General features: G+C 41.9%; 2 protein-coding genes and 1 pseudogene across 2 annotated transcripts in view; all 3 read left to right on the forward strand.

Annotated features, from left to right (window-relative positions):
- Nucleotides 1–2,730, forward strand: LOC120156201 (annotated as a pseudogene).
- The window catches only part of LOC120156202 (KH domain-containing protein HEN4-like), a 21,245-nt gene continuing 3,458 nt past the window's right edge, over nt 2,685–20,471 (forward strand). Inside the window, exons 1-2 of the mRNA XM_039167597.1 lie at nt 2,685–3,332; nt 20,061–20,318. Coding sequence (XP_039023528.1) covers nt 2,742–3,332; nt 20,061–20,318 — 849 coding nt within the window. The 5' untranslated portion in view covers nt 2,685–2,741. The remainder of the gene's footprint in view (nt 3,333–20,060; nt 20,319–20,471) is intronic.
- Nucleotides 15,458–20,471, forward strand: part of LOC120156186 (NADPH-dependent pterin aldehyde reductase-like) — a 27,099-nt gene continuing 22,085 nt past the window's right edge. Inside the window, exons 1-2 of the mRNA XM_039167586.1 lie at nt 15,458–15,462; nt 17,414–17,417. The gene's annotated coding sequence lies outside the window, so the exon portion shown is untranslated. The remainder of the gene's footprint in view (nt 15,463–17,413; nt 17,418–20,471) is intronic.

Genomic DNA, 20,471 nt, shown 5'->3' on the forward strand with positions numbered 1-20,471 from the left:
GATGATGGTGCCAACGGCGTTTTCAGTTTCGGGTCTCTTCTAGTTCAATTCATTCGACGAGTCTTAAACTATAGGTGCTCCACATTATGCTAAAAAACAGTGGAAAATGAGGATAATAAAGATCTACTCATGGTTTTCAGGTTATTGTCCGTGGATGGTTGTTTTTGCTACAACTTTAATATTGTTTGGAGGCTTATCAAAATCGAAGAAACAACGAAGATGAAGTTTCTTTGAAGGTTTCAAAGTTTCAGAAACCATTGAGGCTCCCAATAAAAGGGTATGTGAAATATTCATAATTTTTAAAGAACTGAATCGATTTTTTTTTCATATTTATTAAAAGATGATTTTTTATATGATATTATTGACAGTTTCACTAATTTCTATACACTATGGTTCGGATCTATTTTCCTTTTGCTTTGGTCTAGGTATGGCTGTCCACCTGTTCTTGCTTATTGGATCAGTGCCAGCAATGGAGACAGTAAGAAAATGTTGAGGTTGCTGAAAGCAATATATCATCCAAGAAACCAGTATTTGCTGCAACTTGATTCTGCTTCATCTGATTGTGAAAGATAAAATTTATGGTTTTTGATCGAATCCGAAACAGTGTTCCAAACATTTGGAAATGTTAATGTTGAAGGTAAAAGTTATGCAGTTAATCAGATGGGACCTTCAGCTCTTGCTGCTACATTTCATGCTGCTGCTTTTGCTTCTCAAGATTAATTCAGATTGGGATTGGTTCATACCTTTAAGTGCCTCTTCTTATCCCCTAATGACTCAAGATGGTAACTTGTCCTAAATTTCGACTTTTCTATGTTACTTAATTGGATGTAGAATATGAATATGTGTATGATATGAGACTTAGGTTAGGATTTCCGACAAAATTATGTGATTGGTGATAAAGATGAACTTTGATTGAGAAATGCATAAAGTGAAATTTTATTGTATTCTAAACTTGCCTCACATTTTTCCTGAAATGTTCACCAACAACGATAACTTACTGAAAAGTTGTTTGAATATGTTCAACTGGTGCTTTCATTTCCATTATTGTAGTAAAATCTTTCATACAAACATATATATTATTTAAAGTCGGATGATGAGTTAAATTCGTTTATATTCTTATTTAGCTAATCTTCTTAAATATCAATATTGGACGCCTTTACAAATGTTCCTATATAAGATAAATACTGTCACGCGAGTCTAAATAACATAGATTTGGTCACTAAACTAATAACAATGTAGCATAAGTCCAAGAACAATGGTGGTTTGCAGAAAGTCTAAATGGTTAATGAATAGACCCTAGCTTCTAGTTTGGGAATGTTTTACAAGACTGAATCAAATTACATTTATTAAAACCAGGTACTGATAATTTTGCTTTGGATGCAGATCTCCTCCATGCTTTCACTTTCCTTCCAAGGGATCTCAACTTCATCGACTATACTAGCAATCCGGGCTGGAAACAGTAAGCACAAACCACCATTGTGTTTTAAATTATACCTATTCAATCCTGGGATTATCTTTTCGATTTTGGTTTTGATTAAGGTTATCTTTTTGATATTCTAGTTAGTCCAACTCCAGCTTTTATTTGATAAACTAAGCCTTCATTTTCATTTCTTTTGTGCAGAAGGGAAGAGATAAACTTAATTGTTGTAGACCCCAATTTATATCATCGGAGCAATTCTGCAATTCACTACGATGTTGAAACTCGAAAACCAGATGCCTTCAAGATATTTGGAGGTCAGTTTTAAGAAAAATATAACGTTCACCGTGGGTGATTAATTCAATATATTGATGGAGTTTTGCGTCCATGGATGGCATAACGTTCCAAGAAAACTATTAATGTATTTCACCAATGTAGCTTACCCTCTTGAAACCTATTTCCACACAGTAGTTTGCACTTCAGTTGAGTTCCAAAACAAAACAATGGGCAGTGATTTAAGGTACATTATTTCAGAAAGCTCTAAACTAAACACTTCAATGATAGGCGGTGAAGCAGTTTTTGCCCAGCCAATTGAAGAAGATGATCCACTTGTAAACATGATCGATGAAGATGTTTTGCATAGGGCGCCCGATAAAGTAGTACCCGGGGGCTGGTCTTCCTGTCAAGGTATGAGATCTGGTAGATTGAATCGGCAACTGATGGCATGGCACGTTTAATATTTACTATTTGGCAGGTGTAGACGAGGAGGAGCTATGTTATAGCCATAGGGGGGCAGACATTGATAGGGTGAAGCCTGGTTCCAAAGGTATCAAACTTGCTGCTCACGTAACTAAGCTTCACGCACAAAGCAGACGTAATCCTGGCCCCTGCCACCCCCATCGTATTCATATTAGACTTTCTTTCTGCTTTTGTATTCATTTTTTTATGCTTAATATTTTTTGTTGAATTTTGTACTTCAACTTAACTTTTTGGTGAAAATTGATTCTTCAACTTTTTTTTGGTACCATTTGATACTTTCAGTGAATAATTTATTTGGATCAAAAATCCAAATTTATGCATTGATTTGAACTTAAAAATCAAGTCCATATATCTAATCAAACGAAAAAATCAACATGAAAAACCAAACCTATGCCAAATTATACTTTGAAACTAAATTCAAATACCAAAATATATATTTACCCTTTCATATTTTTAAATGGTTACTTATTCTAGTTTTATGCGAGCACCGAAATAAGATAAGCCTAATTCGGACTGAGTTGAGCTTATTGGACCGGAAGAGTAACCCAATCTGAGCTATATTTCAATGGAGAAACGGCCATCGCCGGAAACTATACAAATTCGACTGCTCTGCCCATCAGCAAAAACCGGCGCCCTAATAGGCAAAGGCGGTTCTGTCATTCGCCAGCTCCAGTCTCTAACTTCCACCAAAATCCGCATCCTCGACGATCCTTTCGAGGAACGTATCATCCAAATTGTCGCCGATAACAAACCTCCGGTTTCTAATAATGCTGATAACCCAAACAACAATTCTAATGCGGAGCCGAAGCAAGATTTCAGCGACGATGGATGTAATTCTGCGTCGGGAGGGGGAGGAGGTTCTGGTGGCGGGGAAGAGGAAACTACTTCGTCTTGGTCGCCGTTGCAGAAGGCGGTGATTAGGGTTTTCGAGAGAATAGTGAAAGGGGACGCTGCCGATAACGAAGAAACAGAAAAAGAAAGCGAAAATCTGGTCGCTTGTTGCAGGATGCTATTGGCGTATAATCAGGCTGCATGTTTATTGGGGAGAGGGGGTTGGTTCTTAGAGAAGATTGGGCATGAAAATGCGACTCAAATTAGGGCTTTGACTAGAGACCAGATTCTACCATGTGCTGCTCCAGGGGATGAGCTGCTTCAGGTATCATCTTTACTCTGTACTGCGCAAGAAATTTCTTGATTTTTCTGTGTTTCTTATTAAATTTGTAATTATTTAGGCATCTAACAATATGTACTTATGCATAAAAAGGCATAACTGATCATTACTCTAGTCTAGTTGTTACATTTTGTTGTTGCTGTTGTGGTGTCAAAATATGAGCTGAGAGCAGACTCACTGCAACAGCAAAATCAACGTCCTATTCCCTTTTGCCTACTTTACTCGGACTTGTGTGTGAGTGTTGGATATGATTATGAATCAGACATGAGTATGCTCAGTTTTAACCCCAAGTTTCTCCATATATTGATGGGCCATTAGAAGGTGATGTCCTGTATCCATGTCTAATATATATTGACAAACACATTTTTGTATGTCCTGAAATTTAAGATATGCTGAGGTTGGCATCAAACATTTAGATGGGTAGTTTCAAAGATCAATTTGACGAACAGGCCCATTTGGATGGGTTAATTGATGTTAAAGAGATGGGAAAGTTTGAGAGCAAATAGGTTTCCTTCTGGGATTTGGAGAGAAATAGAAGAATATCTCAGGTACTTGCACATGGTTGGACAAATTACAATGAACTTAAATGGTCATTCTGCTTTGTGCTTGGTTAGGGTTTGGTTTATGACTATTGGGATATAAATGGAATGATATGAGATTGGTTTTTTAATGAATTGATGTGGGATAAAGAAAAAGAGAGACCAAGAGATGTAGGCTTTCCTTATGCGTCACACTGAAAGCTAAAAGCTTTACGCTTAAGGTTAGGGTTGCTTCATACAGTCCTAAAGAATAGTGACTTTCACATACATTCTTCCTCTCTTTGTTTTATAAGAATTGTAGGCCTCGTTAAAAACTCCCTTCTTGATTATAGGAGCTTGTAAGGAAGCTCTTTTTTTTTTATAAGAATTATAGGAAAGCTCCTTAATCAGTGGAAGGAGGAAAAGAGTGCCTTATGATTTCATTAAACAAAATAAATTACATAAGATACATCCAAATAAACACTCTCATAAAACACAGACACCCAACTAGAAAGAAATACCCCTAAACAATATAAACACCCACAATGACTAATCTTAAGCCATCTACTGTAGACAAACCTCTAAACTGCTAACCTAATAACCGACCAAGCATAGAACCTGATCACTCAGCCAATCCCCTCCTTAGCTAACTTGTCGGCCTCCAAATTACAACTCCGAGGAATCCATCTAAGACAAATGTCCCTAGCAGAAATTAAAACCCCAATTTCCTCCACCAGAGAACTAAAGAAAGTTGGAGCAGTATATGGCTTTGAAATCCATTCCACTGCATTTTTACAATCACTCTCTATAATAAGTCTTCCCTTTTTAGCCCATTCGGAGGAATAGAAAACATCTATTCCTTTCTCAATCGCCTTCAATTCTGCCAAAGGAGGACCAGGCCCTACAGCCGAAGAAAATGTGGCTAAAGTACAGCAGAATGAGTCTTTAAGAATGCCTCCAAATCCACCTTTTGCCCCATCTCCACTAACTGCCCCATCAACATTGAATTTAAACATATTCGGTGGAGAAGGTGTCCATCGAATAACCTTCTTAGAGGAAGGATAATTATAGAACTTGTCAGCCAGCACGGTGTCACGGACTTAATCGCTCAATAAGCCTCGTGCGGCCTTAGCTCCTTTTCGCCCCTCGCGATAGCTAAGTCAGCCTTACTCGAACTCGTGCTAGAGAAAGGATTGGCAAGGAAACAAAGAAGAAAGGAAAGAACTTAGAGAGAAAGCTTGTTGAATGCTTGAATGCTTACAACTCTTGGATGATTTACAAATGAGGATTCTACACCTATTTATAGCATCCCACCTCCTCAATGGACGGTGGAGATTGATTTGATCCTACGGTAGGGAGAGATTCTCTAGAATTCTCCATTATTTCCTACCTAACATGGAAGACTCTAGAATGCTTCTAGAATATGTACAAGTCTTGAGTGTTCTAGAATAATCTACACTATTCTATCAACCTCCAAGACCAAATGTGGCCCAACATAGCCAAAATAGCCCAAAGTGTGGGGAAAAGGCCCAATTTCGTGACATTCTCCCCCACCTATTCTGGCGTCGTCCTCGTCGCCTCGTACGCTTTGAGATGTTCTTCGAACTGCCACAAGTCTTCAGCTAGTTCCCATGTTGCCTCGGACTCTGGTAGTCCTTTCCACTTGATTAAATACTCGGTACGCGGTGGGACTCCTCTCTTGCGGACCGTCCTGCTTGTGAGCACCGTTTCCACCTCTTTGTCATAAGACTTGGTTACTACGGGAGGTGCTCGATGCGAATACCCTCGGCTTGGGTCTTCCTTGTCGGCATGATATGGCTTGAGCATACTTACATGGAAGACCGGATGAATCTTAAGTGTACTTGGCAAGTCTAAGCGATAAGACACTTTTCCCACCTTGGCAAGTACTTGGAATGGTCCCTCATATCTCCGTATTAGTCCTTTGTGAACGCTTCGGAGGGCTTTGAATTGTTGTGGCAAAAGTTTCACAAAGACTAGGTCTCCAACGGAGAACTCTCGATGTCGCCTCTTCTCGTCCGCCCATTTCTTCATCTTCTTTCGTGCTTTCTCCAAACATGCGCGGGCGATGTCGGCGTTCTCCTCCCATGACTTAGCCATCTTGGCGGCCCCGGGACTCTTACCCTCGTCAAGTGGCATTGTCAGTGTGTGCGGCGTGAGCGGTTGTTGTCCGGTCGCAAGCTCGAACGGACTCCGGCCTGTGGCTTCACTCCGCTGCAAGTTATAAGAGAATTGGGCGACGTCTAGCAATTTAGCCCAATCTCGCTGGTTAGCACTCACAAAGTGCCGCAAATAACACTCCAACAAAGCGTTCACCCGTTCAGTCTGCCCATCAGTTTGAGGATGAAAGCTTGTGGAGAAATTTAACTCGGTTCCAAGGAGCTTGAACAATTCCGTCCATAGGCGTCCGGTGAATCGAGGGTCTCGATCACTAATGATGCTCCTTGGTAAGCCCCAATGCTTCACGACATTCTTGAAGAATGCTCGCGCGGCCTCCTCCGCAGTGCAATCCTTGGGGCATGGTATGAAAGTCCCATACTTAGAAAATCGGTCCACGACGACCATGATCGAACCGTATCCCTCAGACTTGGGTAATGCACTAATGAAATCCAAGGTGATCGCATCCCAAGGTCTTTAGGGGACTCGTAAAGGTTCCAGTAATCCCGCCGGCTGTCGGTTCTCCACTTTGTCTTGTTGGCACACAAGACAAGTCTTCACGTAAAGCTCCACGCTATCCTTCATATGGGGCCAAAAGTATGCCGTCTCTAGCAATGCCATAGTGCGCTTTTGACCCAGATGACCAGCCCACTTGGTGTCGTGACACTCTTTGACAAGATCTCGCCTTAAGTTGTCCCACTTTGGAACATAGATTCGTCGTCCCATGGTGTAGAGTAGACCGTCCTCTACCCAAAACCGTTGGGTTTTGCCATCGCTAGCCAGCTTTACTAATTCTCTTGCCATTGGATCTTGCTCAAGGCCCTCCTTGATGCGCTCCAACACGGTTCCCTTGGCTAGAGAGATCGCGGCGAGCTCCGCCTTTCGACTTAAGGCATCGGCTACAACGTTGGCTTTGCCCGGCTTGTATTCCAACGTGTAGTCGAACTCGGCTAGGAAGTCTTGCCACCTAGCTTGTTTTGGTGATAGCTTCTTCTGGGTCTGAAAGTAACTCGTCGCCACGTTGTCGGTCTTGATGGTGAAATGCGCACCGAGTAAGTAATGTCTCCATACCCGCAAACAATGGATGATGGCCGTCATCTCCTTCTCTTGCACCGTGTACCGCCTCTCGGTGTCATTCAGCTTGCGGCTCTCAAATGCTATCGGATGCCCCTCTTGCATTAATACTCCCTCGATAACGAAGTCGGATGCATCGGTATGCACCTCGAACGGCATGGTAAAGTCGGGTAAGGCCAAGACAGGTTCTTGGCTAACTGCTGCCTTCAGGTTCTTAAAGGCCTTCTGACATTGTTCAGACCACTCCCATGCCTTCCCCTTCTTGAGTAGGTCCGTCAATGGTGATGCTCGCGCTGAGTAGCCCTGTATAAACCGGCGATAATAATTTACTAGACCAAGGAAAGACCTCATCTCACTTACCTTGGTCGGCGGCTCCCACTCGGTTATGGCCTTAATTTTGTTCTTGTCCATTAATAGCTTCCCGTGGCCGATTACATGTCCAAGGAAGTGTACTTCCTCGGTGGCAAACGTGCACTTTTCTTTCTTGACGTATAGCTCGTTTTCTCGAAGTATCTTGAACACAATCCTCAAGTGGTCTACATATTCTCCGATGGAGTTACTGTATACCACGATATCGTCCAAGTACACCACCATGAACTGGTCCAAGTACGGTTGGAAGAGCTTGTTCATGAGCGTGCAAAACGTCGCCGGTGCATTGGTTAGACCAAAGGGCATGACCAACCACTCGTACGATCCGTATCGGGTGATGCATGCAGTCTTTGGCTCGTCGCCTTCTGCTATTCGAACTTGGTAGTAGCCTTTTTGCAAGTCCATCTTCGTGTACACCTTGGCTCCTCCAAGTCTGTCAAATAAATCGGCAATCAAAGGGATCGGGTAGCGATTTTTAATGGTTACCTTGTTAAGTGCCCGGTAATCGACGCACATGCGCAATGACCCATCGTGCTTCTTTTGGAAGAGTACCGGTGCGCCATACGGTGCCTTTGAAGGTCGAATCATTCCCATATCGACTAGCTCCTTGAGTTGCCTTCGAAGTTCCTCAAGTTCGGGTGGGGCCATTCGGTAGGGTGCCAGGGCAGGCGGCTTGGCACCGGGTTCCAACTCGATCTTGTGATCCACCTCACGCTTTGGGGGAAGTTTATTTGGTAACTCGGGCGGCATCACGTCCTTGTTCTCCTCTAGGACTTCACGGATGATCAATGGTAGGTCATCCGTTTTCTCGATCTCGTCATCTTCCTTTAGCATGGCCAAGTAAGTAATGTTCCCTTTCTTGATGCCTTTACCAAGTTGTATGGCCGAGAGTTGTGTGGCATCTCGACCTTTCTCTTTCGGTGCCTCGACCGTGGGGATCATGCAAGGAGACCCTTTCTCCAAGATGCAAACAGAACTAAAGGAAGGCATAGGGAAAGCGGTTACCTGTCGAAGGAAGTCCAACCCCAAAACGACCTTGAAGTCATCCATGGGAACGACGGAAAAGTTCACTCGACCCTTCCAAGTGCCTAAACGTAGCTCGACCCCTCGTGCCACGCCATAGAATGGTGTCGCTTGTGCATTTACCGTCTTGAGCCATCCTGTGCTCTCAGTGTACTTCAGGCCCAAACGGTTGGCTTCATCTTTGGACACGAAGTTGTGGGTAGCTCCCGTGTCCACCATGGCTCTTGTCAGCTTCTCGTTGATCACCGCTTCCACATACATGAGCCCATTACTCGGTGTTGGAGTCAACGACTTGGCCTTCAAGGCGTTTAGAACTTGGAGTGATCCCATCTCGGCTTGAGACTCTGTGTCTTGACGATCAACGATGGCAGACAATGAACCAAGTTTGGGACAGCTACTCATCGGATGCGGTCCTTTACACAAGAAACATCCTCCTTTGGGAACGAAGGCCTTTTTCTTCTCTTCATAGTCCCTTCGGCCCGGACGTCGATCACGATCTCCCTCTTTAGCTTGTGCCTTCGATGGTCTCGGTCTCGGTTGCCTTGGTTGTTCTCACGCCGTTCTCCCCCACCTCTGGCTAGATATTTATCCTTGTTCTTCGCCGCATTGGTGTGGGAGTATGGTTGGAAGTCGACGAGTGACTCGGCGATGGCAATGGCTTCATCAACTGTTTTAATGTCCCGACGGTGCATCTCTTGCTTGGCCCATCCTTGTAGTCCGTCAATGAAGTAGAACAAGAGATCTTCTTCGGACATATTGGGAATTTGAAGCATAAGGGTTGTGAATTCTTTCACATAGTCCCGCATAATACCCCGTTGCTTCAACTCCCGCAATTTCTTGCTAGCCTCGTAGACCACATTCTCGGGATAGAAGTGCTTCTTGAGTTCTTTCTTGAACTCATCCCACGTATCTAACCGACAAGCCCCTCGCTCTATGTCGGCATGTTTCCTACGCCACCATAACATAGCAGTATCGAAAAGATATAAGGCAGCGGTCTTTACCTTGGCGGCCTCGTCGTTAAGGCCGATTCCCTCGAAGTATTGCTCCATCCGCCATAGGTAGTTTTCGACTTCCTTGGCGTCCCTTGCCCCGTTGAACCCTTGCAACTTGGGGCACTCGACCCTCGGGGTGGAGACATGGTTAGCACCCCCGCTAACGGCGGCTCTCTTGCAGAGCGTCAAGTCCTCCCGCATCCCCTCGATGCTTTCACGGACGGCTTGGATCATATCCTCTAGCTGTATGAACCGAGCTTCCACCTCGTTGTTGGTCTCTTCGGCATTTCCTTTGAGTGTGTCAACTTGCTCCAAGACATGGTCCTCCAACGTCTTGAAGTCGTGCTGGACCCTTTCCAGCTTCTCGCCAAACTCTGCCACCATCGGTTCTAAAGAAGCGCTCTCGCGGGCCTTACTTTGGTCCCTCTTCTTATTCTTGTTGGTGGGTGCAGCTTCTCTTCCACGTTCCTCAGCAACAGTCGACTCATTCGAGTTTCCGGCCATTCCTACAATACACGTGCACGATATTGACGTCTTTACCGGCTCTGATACCAACTGTCACGGACTTAATCTCTCAATAAGCCTCGTGCGGCCTTAGCTCCTTTTCGCCCCTCGCGATAGCTAAGTCAGCCTTACTCGAACTCGTGCTAGAGAAAGGATTGGCAAGGAAACAAAGAAGAAAGGAAAGAACTTAGAGAGAAAGCTTGTTGAATGCTTGAATGCTTACAACTCTTGGATGATATACAAATGAGGATTCTACACCTATTTATAGCATCCCACCTCCTCAATGGACGGTGGAGATTGATTTGATCCTACGGTAGGGAGAGATTCTCTAGAATTCTCCATTATTTCCTACCTAACATGGAAGACTCTAGAATGCTTCTAGAATATGTACAAGTCTTGAGTGTTCTAGAATAATCTACACTATTCTATCAACATCCAAGACCAAATGTGGCCCAACATAGCCAAAATAGCCCAAAGTGTGGGGAAAAGGCCCAATTTCGTGACAACGGGGTCCCCTACGAGCAAATCTGTCTGAATACCAGCATTCGGGTATTTAGCTAGGTACCATCTTGCCAGCCTAAATCTGGCAATGAAGAAAAGATCAGAACTGTCAAACTTCCCGTTTTCAAACACTACCAAATTCCTAGCCTTCCAAACTGACCAACACACCACCCCCGGGATAAAATTCCAAATAAGATAATACTGCCTTAGAAACGACCAAGAACCTAGCAAGGAAATGAGGTCTTGGGGCAGAGCAGTAGAAATATCCCATAGTCTAAGAAATTTATACCAAATCTCCCTTACACCAAAGCAAGAAAGGAATAGGTGTTACTATTGTTTCTTCATGAATATGGCATAAAGGACACATCACATCTTCTACATAAATTCCTCTTTTCTTCAACTCCACTCTCACTGCCAATTTACTATGACACAATTGCCAAAGAAAAGTTTCCACTCTAGGTGGAGCTAAACCAGACCATACCCATTTAAACCACTCTAAACTTCCATCAGAGCTGCTTGGACACGTCAATCTACAAGACTTAACCGAGAACAAGCCATCCCCCTTTCTCGACCAAGCAAGAGAGTCATCCACGGCTTCGGACGGAACTATATTATCGATCAAAGGATATTAGAGCAATCCACTGGTCCAATTCCCAGTCACAAAGACTTCTTCTTAGCTGAAGATTCCACACCCAAACCTTATTTTCAAAACAACCAAACTCAGCCACTTTTCCCCTTTATTAGTCAAAAGAGCAAAGATTCTTGGAATTTGACTTTAAAGTCAAATTATTAACCCATACATCATTCCAAAAATCTATCGACCTGCCATTACCTATTTGGATCTTTGAATTAGCTCTCAAACAGCATCCAATCTGATCATTTTTCAGGTAATTGTTCAAAATACCTCTCCAAATCCAAGAATCCAATGGAGAAACAACCTTTGTGATTACGATAGACAGGTTGTCAATGTTATTTTTACAGCAGATCATCTTTTTCCACTGGCTGTTTTTTCATTTACGAATTTCTATACCCATTTCCCAAGCAAGACTCTATTCATCAAACTCAGGTCAACTATTCCAAGCCCACCTTCTTCATAAGGTTGACAAACCGATTTCTAATTCACCCAGTGGATTCGTTTCTTAGATTGATCTTCTCCCCACAGGAAATTAGCTATCAGAGAATTCAGCTTTTGAGACACCTTTAAAGGAATTTTGAAAATGGAAAGATAAAAAATGGGCAATGATGACAACACTGTTTTAACCAACACTAGTCTTCCAGCCAATGATAAAGAATTCACTTTCCATCCTGCTAACCGGTTGTTAAAATTCTGGATTATCGGTTCCCACATAGCCTCAGAATTCTTTTTTGAACCTAACGGTAAACCAAGATATGTCATTGGAAAAGTCCCCACTCCACAGCCCGTTTCCTTTGCCCAATCCTTTATCTTGTTATCTTCTATATTAACCCCATACAACTTGCTCTTAGACATATTTAAATGTAACCCTGACATAAGACTGAACACCCTTAAAACTCTCTTAATATTTAATATATGAGTTGGAGAACCTCTGCAGAATAATATTAGATCATATGTAAACTGCAAATGTGTTAAATTGAATGAATTTTCAAACCTGCCAATATTGAACCCTTGGAATAAACCCAAATCAACATCCTTGATCAACATCAGATTTAATAGTTCCCCAACTATATTAAACAAGAGAGGGGACAGACTGCACCCTCGTCTCAACCCTTTACTAATACTAAATTCCTCTGTTGGAGATCCATTTACTAGCACCGAGATTGAGGCTGAAGAAATACAACAATCGATCCATGAAATCCATTTATCCCCAAAACCCATAACCTTCATTAGTCTCAATAAGATAGGTCATTCAACCGAATCATAAGCCCTGCGAAAATCAACTTTGAATACTACTCCGAACCTCCCTTGTTTCCTCCAATATTTTCCTTCATTAGCCACAAGAGCACAGTCAAACAATTTTCTACCCGGAATAAATGCAAACTGCGACGGGCTTACTATGTTGTTAATAACTGAAACAAGCCTTTTCGAAAGGATTTTGGAAATTATTTTGTATAAGCTTCCCACTAAGCTTATAGGTCTGAAATCTTCAATGCCCTCAGGATTCAGTTTCTTGGGGATAAGAGTAATAAAAGAGTGATTGACCCCATTTTCCCAATTCCTTCCTTTGTGAAAATCCTGAACAAAATTCATAATCTGCTCCTTCAAAATTGGCCAGAATTTTTTTAAAAATCCCATAGTAAACCCATCCGGACCAAGTGCCTTTGCATTGTCCGAATAGAAAATAGCTTCCCACACTTCATGTTCAGAAAATTCGCCCTTTAAACTGTCCTTTTGCTCTTCAGACAATTTAGCAAAATTCAGATTAATATCCTCCACCTCCAGTGTTGATTTAGAGTTATAAAATACCTTGAAATAATCCGAGATAGCTTCTCTAATATGATTCGGATCAGAAATATCATCTCCAACAACTTTCATTGACGAAATGGCATTTACTCTATTCCTATTAAGGGCACTTAAATGAAAAAATCTGGTGTTTCTATCCCCATCCTTAATCCACTTCTGTCTTGATTTTTGGAACCAAATACTTTCCTCCTTCCTATGCAGCTTCCACAAATCATTCCTCATAAGCAATAACAGATCCCTATCTTGTGAAGAAAGCCCCCCAGCTTGTGACTTCAATTCCACATCATGCATCTTGAATTCCAAATCTGAAATCTGTTCAGAAATCCCCAAACTATTACTGTTCAGCCACTGTTTAATCACTTTCTTAGTTCCTTGAAGTGTGCTCAACAAACCCCTTCTGCCATTATTCTTCTTCAAATTAGAAACAAAATTCTGAACCACCCCAGCAAACCCATCTTCCTCGAGCAAATAGTTGAAAAACCTAAAAGGTTTGGGTCCCCAGTTTTTGGAATCTTCCTCTAGCAGCACTGGATTATGATCTGACAGAGATTTTGGTAACATTTTCTGGTTTACTTTTGGAAAACAATGAAGAAAGCTACCACTTATTAAAAAGCGGTCTAGTCTTATCCACGTGGAAGACTCCCTATTATTGCACCAAGTAAATCTCCCTCCAACTAATGGAAGATCCATAAGGTTTAGGTGTTGGACAAAGTAGGAAAATAATTCCATTGAATGCCAATTCTGAGCCACTCCAATTTTCTCCTCTGGATCTAGATAGGCGTTGAAATCCCCCCTAGGCAAACTGACAAATCAAGGCTTTGCATGAAACACATAAACTCTCTAAAGAACTCCTCTTTATCAGCCTCAACAGACGAACCATACACATTAATAACAACACAATCGAAGTTAACCACCTTAAACTTTCCTGATAATGCAATGAATCTGTTGTGTTTATGCTCCCTGCTGACTTCAAAAAAGTTATCATTCCACATACATATTAGACCACCTGCAGAACCAGTAGCTGGCTGAAAGCCACTACATTGCAGATAACTACCCCCAACTTCCTCAGTATACCCTTATTGCATTTCTTCAGTTTAGATTCCTGTAAAAGCATAATTACTGGTTTGACTTTTGATACTAGTCTTGCAACTGCTCTTATTTTTTCCTTTTTTCCAAGCCCCCTAACATTCCAGGAGATCAACTTGAGTTGTGACATAAATAAAAAATGTCAACAAACCCTGATTAACCTGAAAACTACTCTCAAGAGCCCCGTAGAGGCCCTTTCAGCTCCATCGTCAAAATTTTCTCTTCCAAAACATGATTCCCCCCTTTAAAAGAGATCCCCAACAAATCACAAACTTCCCTAGTAGCAGCGGCTTCCATTCTTGCTTCCACAGAGGGGTGTGGGAACTCAGAAGAAACACTGTCTTGTTTCAAAGGTTCCCTAACCAATCCTCTATCCACCCTTTCATAAACTTTGTCATGAAAAGTAATAGATAATTCACCCTCCGAGCAAGCACTACCAGACCAAGTTGGAGCAATCCTTAACTTCATGTGCTTAATCAAACTTCTTGAGCGAGGAAGAATTTGGATCGAATTATTAGGACATATCCCCTTATTCCCCTCTGTAATTCGATTTTCATTCATAGGTAACACAGTATTAGTCCCACCTTGATTCACAAGTGAATCACTAACAGTCAAGCCCAAAATATTATTGGGGTTAAGGGCCAACTCGTCCTCTACCACGTTCATAGAATTAGACACATTGATTAGTTCCACAGAGTCAACCCCCCTCTATTGGAAACCATGAGAAATTATATTGACACCTTGATCCCCATCATCGCTTCTCAGCCCAACAGACTGCCACTACAACAATTCATCATCCGATCCAGATTGTACCTCATCATCGGCAGCCGAGCGTACACTATCACCCGACAGGTTAGATACCCTTGAAACCAGGCCAACGTTATTCCCACTAAGAGTATTCTTTATTATTTTATTGCGACCTGTCATCCCACTTGCTTCTAGTAATCAACCACTAACAATGCGCCCAATAACATGGACAGCATTATATTGCCCCAAGGAATCATCCCCCATGCTTGAACTCCTTTCACTCCCATCAATAAAAACCCCCTGCACTACTTGTTGACCTGGAACTCCACTTCGTATTGCCTCCTCAGTACCTACCTTAACATCCCCCGAATTAAAAACTACTACTTTCCCATTCACACTCCCATTGGCAATCGTGCCACCCTCTTGTGGAAAGTCTCGGACCCAAGTTGCAACCCTGTTCTGGGAATCTGACAAATCCTGGAAACCCTGCTGCCCATTTTGACCAGCGACATCAACCCCTTGGCTCCAGTCCGACGATAAATGCTCCCTAAGATTCACCGGTCCGTCCTCTTCAACCACCTCATCTAACATCGGAAAAAAATCTTCACTTCCTTCCACCTTAATTTTAATAAAAAAACAACCGCCCATACGTAGTGCAAATGACATGAGGAGGAATATTGAAAGGACTTTCAACCCTCAACAGCAAATGAGCTACTCTGCAGTCCGCTCTTTAGGCTGTTTGCTTCTGAATCTTCACAAGCTTTCCCCATCTCGAAGCCAAGCTAGAGAAAAAAGGAACTGACCAACAATTAAGAGGAACACCTATCAAAGAAATAGCACAGAACGGTGAAGGAATACTCTTCTCGTCCAAAACCTGCTCTAGCCTTTCGAATCAGAAGGATAGAGCCTCCCACTTGTTCACCATCGAATCAACTTTCTCTTCGACAGATCGGAAAACTACTAAGCAGGCGTTTTTTGCAAAACCCCACCTAACCACCTTAACATTGAAACCTTCAGATCTTAATGCCCTTTGCACGAAATCCACTTCAAAGGACGCCTTACAGATCCCTGTTAAAGACGAACTAAGCCAACTCTTTTCCTCCACTGGAATGAAAATATCCAAAGGCTTCTTCACCTCCCTCTTAACTCTAAAGCTACCCGCTTTCTGACCTGCACCTATTTTCACTCCCGCTACCGTATCCTTATATGTTCTACCATCATAAAACTTGTTAAGGAACTCCTTCTTCCCACCAACTCGGGAAGGAGATCTATTCCCTAACGGATCCGCTGCGCCTGGAACTCTATCCCCCACCACGTCAAAACGCTTCAAACTCCACGACAAAGTAGTCCTCGGATATTTCGCAGTCGACACCAATATTCTCCTCCCATCGACCATGACATTATTCATCCTTTCCTTTGCTTTGAGCAAATCCTCTTTGCTAGCAAAGTGCACGAAGGCAAAAGTACTATCCTTGTACTTTGGTTTCCTATTAACGGTCGGAATGAACACCTTAATCACTTTGCCATGATAACTAAAGTGTTCCCATAAAACACTTCTAGACACTCGCCTACTAAGGTTGTCCACGAAAACAACCCACGAGACTCCCCCAGGCACTGATCTGCCTCTAGCTGAAGAGACACTACCTACAGGATTCTCACTCACTCTCTCTCTAACTTTCTCACTCATGATCATAAATCTCAGTACATGAACTTAAATGTATTCTTGTTTGGTTCTGGAAATGAATCTAATCAGTGGAAGGAGAAAAAGAGTGCCTTAGAATTTTATTCAACAACTGAAATTACATAAGATACAACCAGAAAAACACCCCTTCAAAAATCGAAAAACAGAAGACACCCAAAACCAACAACACTAACTAAGGGTAAACCAATTTAGATACTGCAACAGCCTCTGATTGGTTTACCTATTACAAAACTACCACCACCCTTACAGACTCAAAGCTTGTGCATAACCCGAGAAAACACAAAACATATAAACCAAACAGCTTCCAAACAATCAACCAATCCCCTGCTTAGCTAACTTTTCAGCCTCCATATTACAACTCCTAGGAATCCATCTAAGAACAGCGTTCGAAGCATAAATAAGAGCCCCAATTTCCTCTACCAGATCACGCAAGGAAGTAGGGGCAGGGTATTGGTTCTGAATCCATTCCACTGCATTTTTTGAATCACTTTCGATAATAAGTCTTCCCTTCTTAAACCAACCAGATGAATAGAAAAAATCAATTCCCTCTTTAATAGCTTTCAGTTCTGCCAAAATAGGAAGAGTAGACCCTACTGCTGTAGAGAAAGTGGCTAAGGTCGAGCTATTTGAATCTCTTAAAATACCTCCAATTCCACCTTTCAACCCATCACCTGTTACTGCCCCATCCACGTTAAGTTTAAACATATCCAATGGTGGAGGTGACCAACCACCTTCTTTGAACAAGAAGGTTTTTGAATCTTATCAGCCCGCGATGGATCCCCTACTAACAGATCAGTCTTCAAACATGCGGTAGGGTATTTCGCAAGGTATCATTTAGCCAACCTAAGTCCAATGAAGAAGAAAAGAGTTGTACTGTCCACATTTCCGTTGTCAAACACCACCAAGTTCCTAGCCTTCCAAATTGACCATAACACGAAAGCCGGGATAAACCTCCAAATACTCGAATTATGCCTTAGGTTTGCCCAAAACGGAGAAGGGAAATGGGATCTTGAGGCAAAGCAGTAGAAATATCCCATAACTTTAGTAATTTGTTCCAAATCTCTCTTGCAACAGAACACAATAAGAATAGGTGTTCTACTGTTTCCTCATGATAACCACATAACGGACAAAAAACATTATCCAAAGGGATCCCTCTTTTCTTCAACTCCACTCCGACTGCCAATTTACGATGGCAAATCTGCCACAGAAAGGTTTGGACTCTAGGAGGAGCCAAACCTGTCCACACCCACTTCTTCCACTCAAACCTACCTTTTGAATTGCTCGACAACGTCTGTCTATAGGACTTGACCGAGTACAAACCAGCCCCATTTCCCGACCATGCAAGAAAGTCCTCCACTGAACCGGACAGCACTATATTATCGAGCAAAGACATAGAGTAATCCACTGCTCCAATTCCCAGTCACATAGGTTTCTTCTTAGCTGAATATTCCACACCCAAATATTATTTTGAAGACCACCAAACTCGGATACAAGTCCCCATTTATTCATCGACAAAGCAAAAATTCTAGGAAATTGAGTTTTCAATGTCAAATTATTCACCCAAACATCAGTCCAGAAGGCAATCGACCTACCATTCCCACTTGGATCTTGGAATTTGTTCTCAAACACTCTCCCATCGTATCCTTTTTTACATAATTATTCAAAATACCCCTCCATACCCAAGAATCTATAGGTGAAGCAGCCTATGTTATTCCAAGAGATAAGGTGCTAACATTATTTTTACAGCATATCATCTTTTTCCACTGACTGTTTTTTTTCATTTGCGAATTTCCAAACCCATTTCCCAAGCAAGGCTCTATTCATCAAGCTAATTTCAAGGATTCCCAACCCTCCCTCTTCAAAAGGCTTACATACCGAATTCCAATTCACCCAGTGAATTCGTTTCTTAGATTGATCTTCTCCCCATAGAAAATTGGCCAATAAACGAATTTAACTTTTGAGTCACCTTTACTGGAATTTTGAAGATAGAGGAAAAAATCGGCAATGATGACAACACAGATTTCACCAACACAAGTCTATCAGCCAACAACAAAGAATTAGCTTTCCAACCTGCTAGTCTTCTGTTGAACAGCTGGATTACATGTTCTCATAAACCTACAAAATTTTTCCTTGAACCATCGATAAACCGAGGTATGTCATTGGAAAAGACCCCACTCCACAGCCCGCTTCCTTAGCCCAATCCTTTATCCTATCAACCTCTAAATTGACGCCATACAAAGTGCCCTTTGACAAATTTAAATGCAGCCCAGACATAACACTGAAAACCCTCAAAACTCTCCTAATATTTAAAATCTGCCTCGGTGAATCACTGCAGAATAATATAAGATCATTTGCAAATTGTAGATGGGTCAAATGGAAGGAATTACCATCCCTGCCAATGTTGAACCCTGGAAAAGGCCTAAATAAGCAGCCTTGATCAACATTAAGTTTAAAAGTTCCCCAACTAAATTGAACAGGAGAGGGGACAGACTGCAGCCTTGTCTCAACCCTTTAGTAATGTGAAATTCCTCCGTTGGAGATCCATTCATTAACACCGAGATTGAGGCTGTAGAAATGCATCGATCAATCCAAGAAATCCATTCTCCCCAAAACCCATAGCCTTCATTATTCTCATTAAATTTGGCCATTCCACCGAATCATAAGCGCTACGGAAATCAACTTTGAAGACTACACCACGCGTCCCCTTTTTCCTCCAATACTCTAGCCCAAGACTTATGGGTCTAAAGTCTTCAATTACCTCTGGATTCAGTTTCTTGGGGATTAGAGATATGAAAGAATGATTAACCCCATTCTCCCATTTCCTGCCTCTGTGAAAATTTTGAACAAATTTCATAATATTCTCCTTCATAATAGGCCAGAATTTTTTTAAAAATCCCATAGTAAACCCATCCAGACCAGTTGCCTTCGCGCTGTCCGAATAGAAGATAGCCTCCCACACTTCCTTTTCCGAAAAAGCAGCCTCTAAACCTTCCTTTTGATCATCTGTTAATTTGGCGAAGTTCAGATTAATTTCGTCCACCTCCAGCGTTGATTTGTCATTATAACTGCGCTTAAAATAATCTGAAATAGCAGCTCTAATCTGGTCCGGATCAATAACCTCATCACCCGCCACTTTCAAGGTCGAAATGGCATTTACACTGCTCCTGTTCAAGGCACATAAGTGGAAGAATCTGTTATTTCTATCCCCATTCATTATCCACTTTTGTCTTGATTTCTGTAGCCAAATACTTTCCTCCTTCCTGTGCAAATTCCACAAATCATTCCTCCAACGCAGAAGCTGCTCCCTGTCATGAACTTATAATAGAGTTCAACAAATGCTACATTTGTATTCCTGTAAAGGTTTGCGATGTAAAATAGGAAACAACAATATTGTGTTAAAGTAACTGCTAAACTTTAAACCATTTTCTTTCTCATTGAGGGCATGAGTGTGTCTTTTATATCGACATTTCACAGTTACACTTCAACAACATTTTCTAATTTTTTTTAATAACACTTAATCTCTTTGTATTTTTCTCCTATTTATATTCTTTACGACTTCAATCTTGTGGACCTTTTTTGCAGATTACAGGCAACTTTTCAGCTGTAAAGAAAGCAAATTATCCTTCTAATCCAGGGCATGAGAATGCTGTCCATAGCAGAGCAGGACTAGAAGAGGAAGTTGTATTTAAATTGTTATGCCAAGCTGACAAGGTTGGTTGTTTGATAGGTAAAGGTGGCTCTGTGGTACGGGCTTTGCAGTGTGAAACTGGTGCAGCAATAAAGATTGCTGATACTTCTCATGATTCAGAAGAGCGGATTGTAGTGATATCTGCACGAGAGGCATGGGAACTTAACTGTCTTTTTAGTAATTTTGCTTTATTATAGTCTGGACAATGGAATATTCTTACTTATTGCTAATTGAAAACCTTTACGCATTTGGTTGGTTGTCCCTAAAATCTGGTACATTTCGCTTGATTTTTAGGTATTATTACA

This window comes from Hibiscus syriacus, unplaced genomic scaffold (genome assembly GCF_006381635.1).
Source record: "Hibiscus syriacus cultivar Baekdansim isolate YM2019G1 unplaced genomic scaffold, ASM638163v2 tig00111213_pilon, whole genome shotgun sequence".
NCBI lineage: Eukaryota > Viridiplantae > Streptophyta > Magnoliopsida > Malvales > Malvaceae > Hibiscus > Hibiscus syriacus.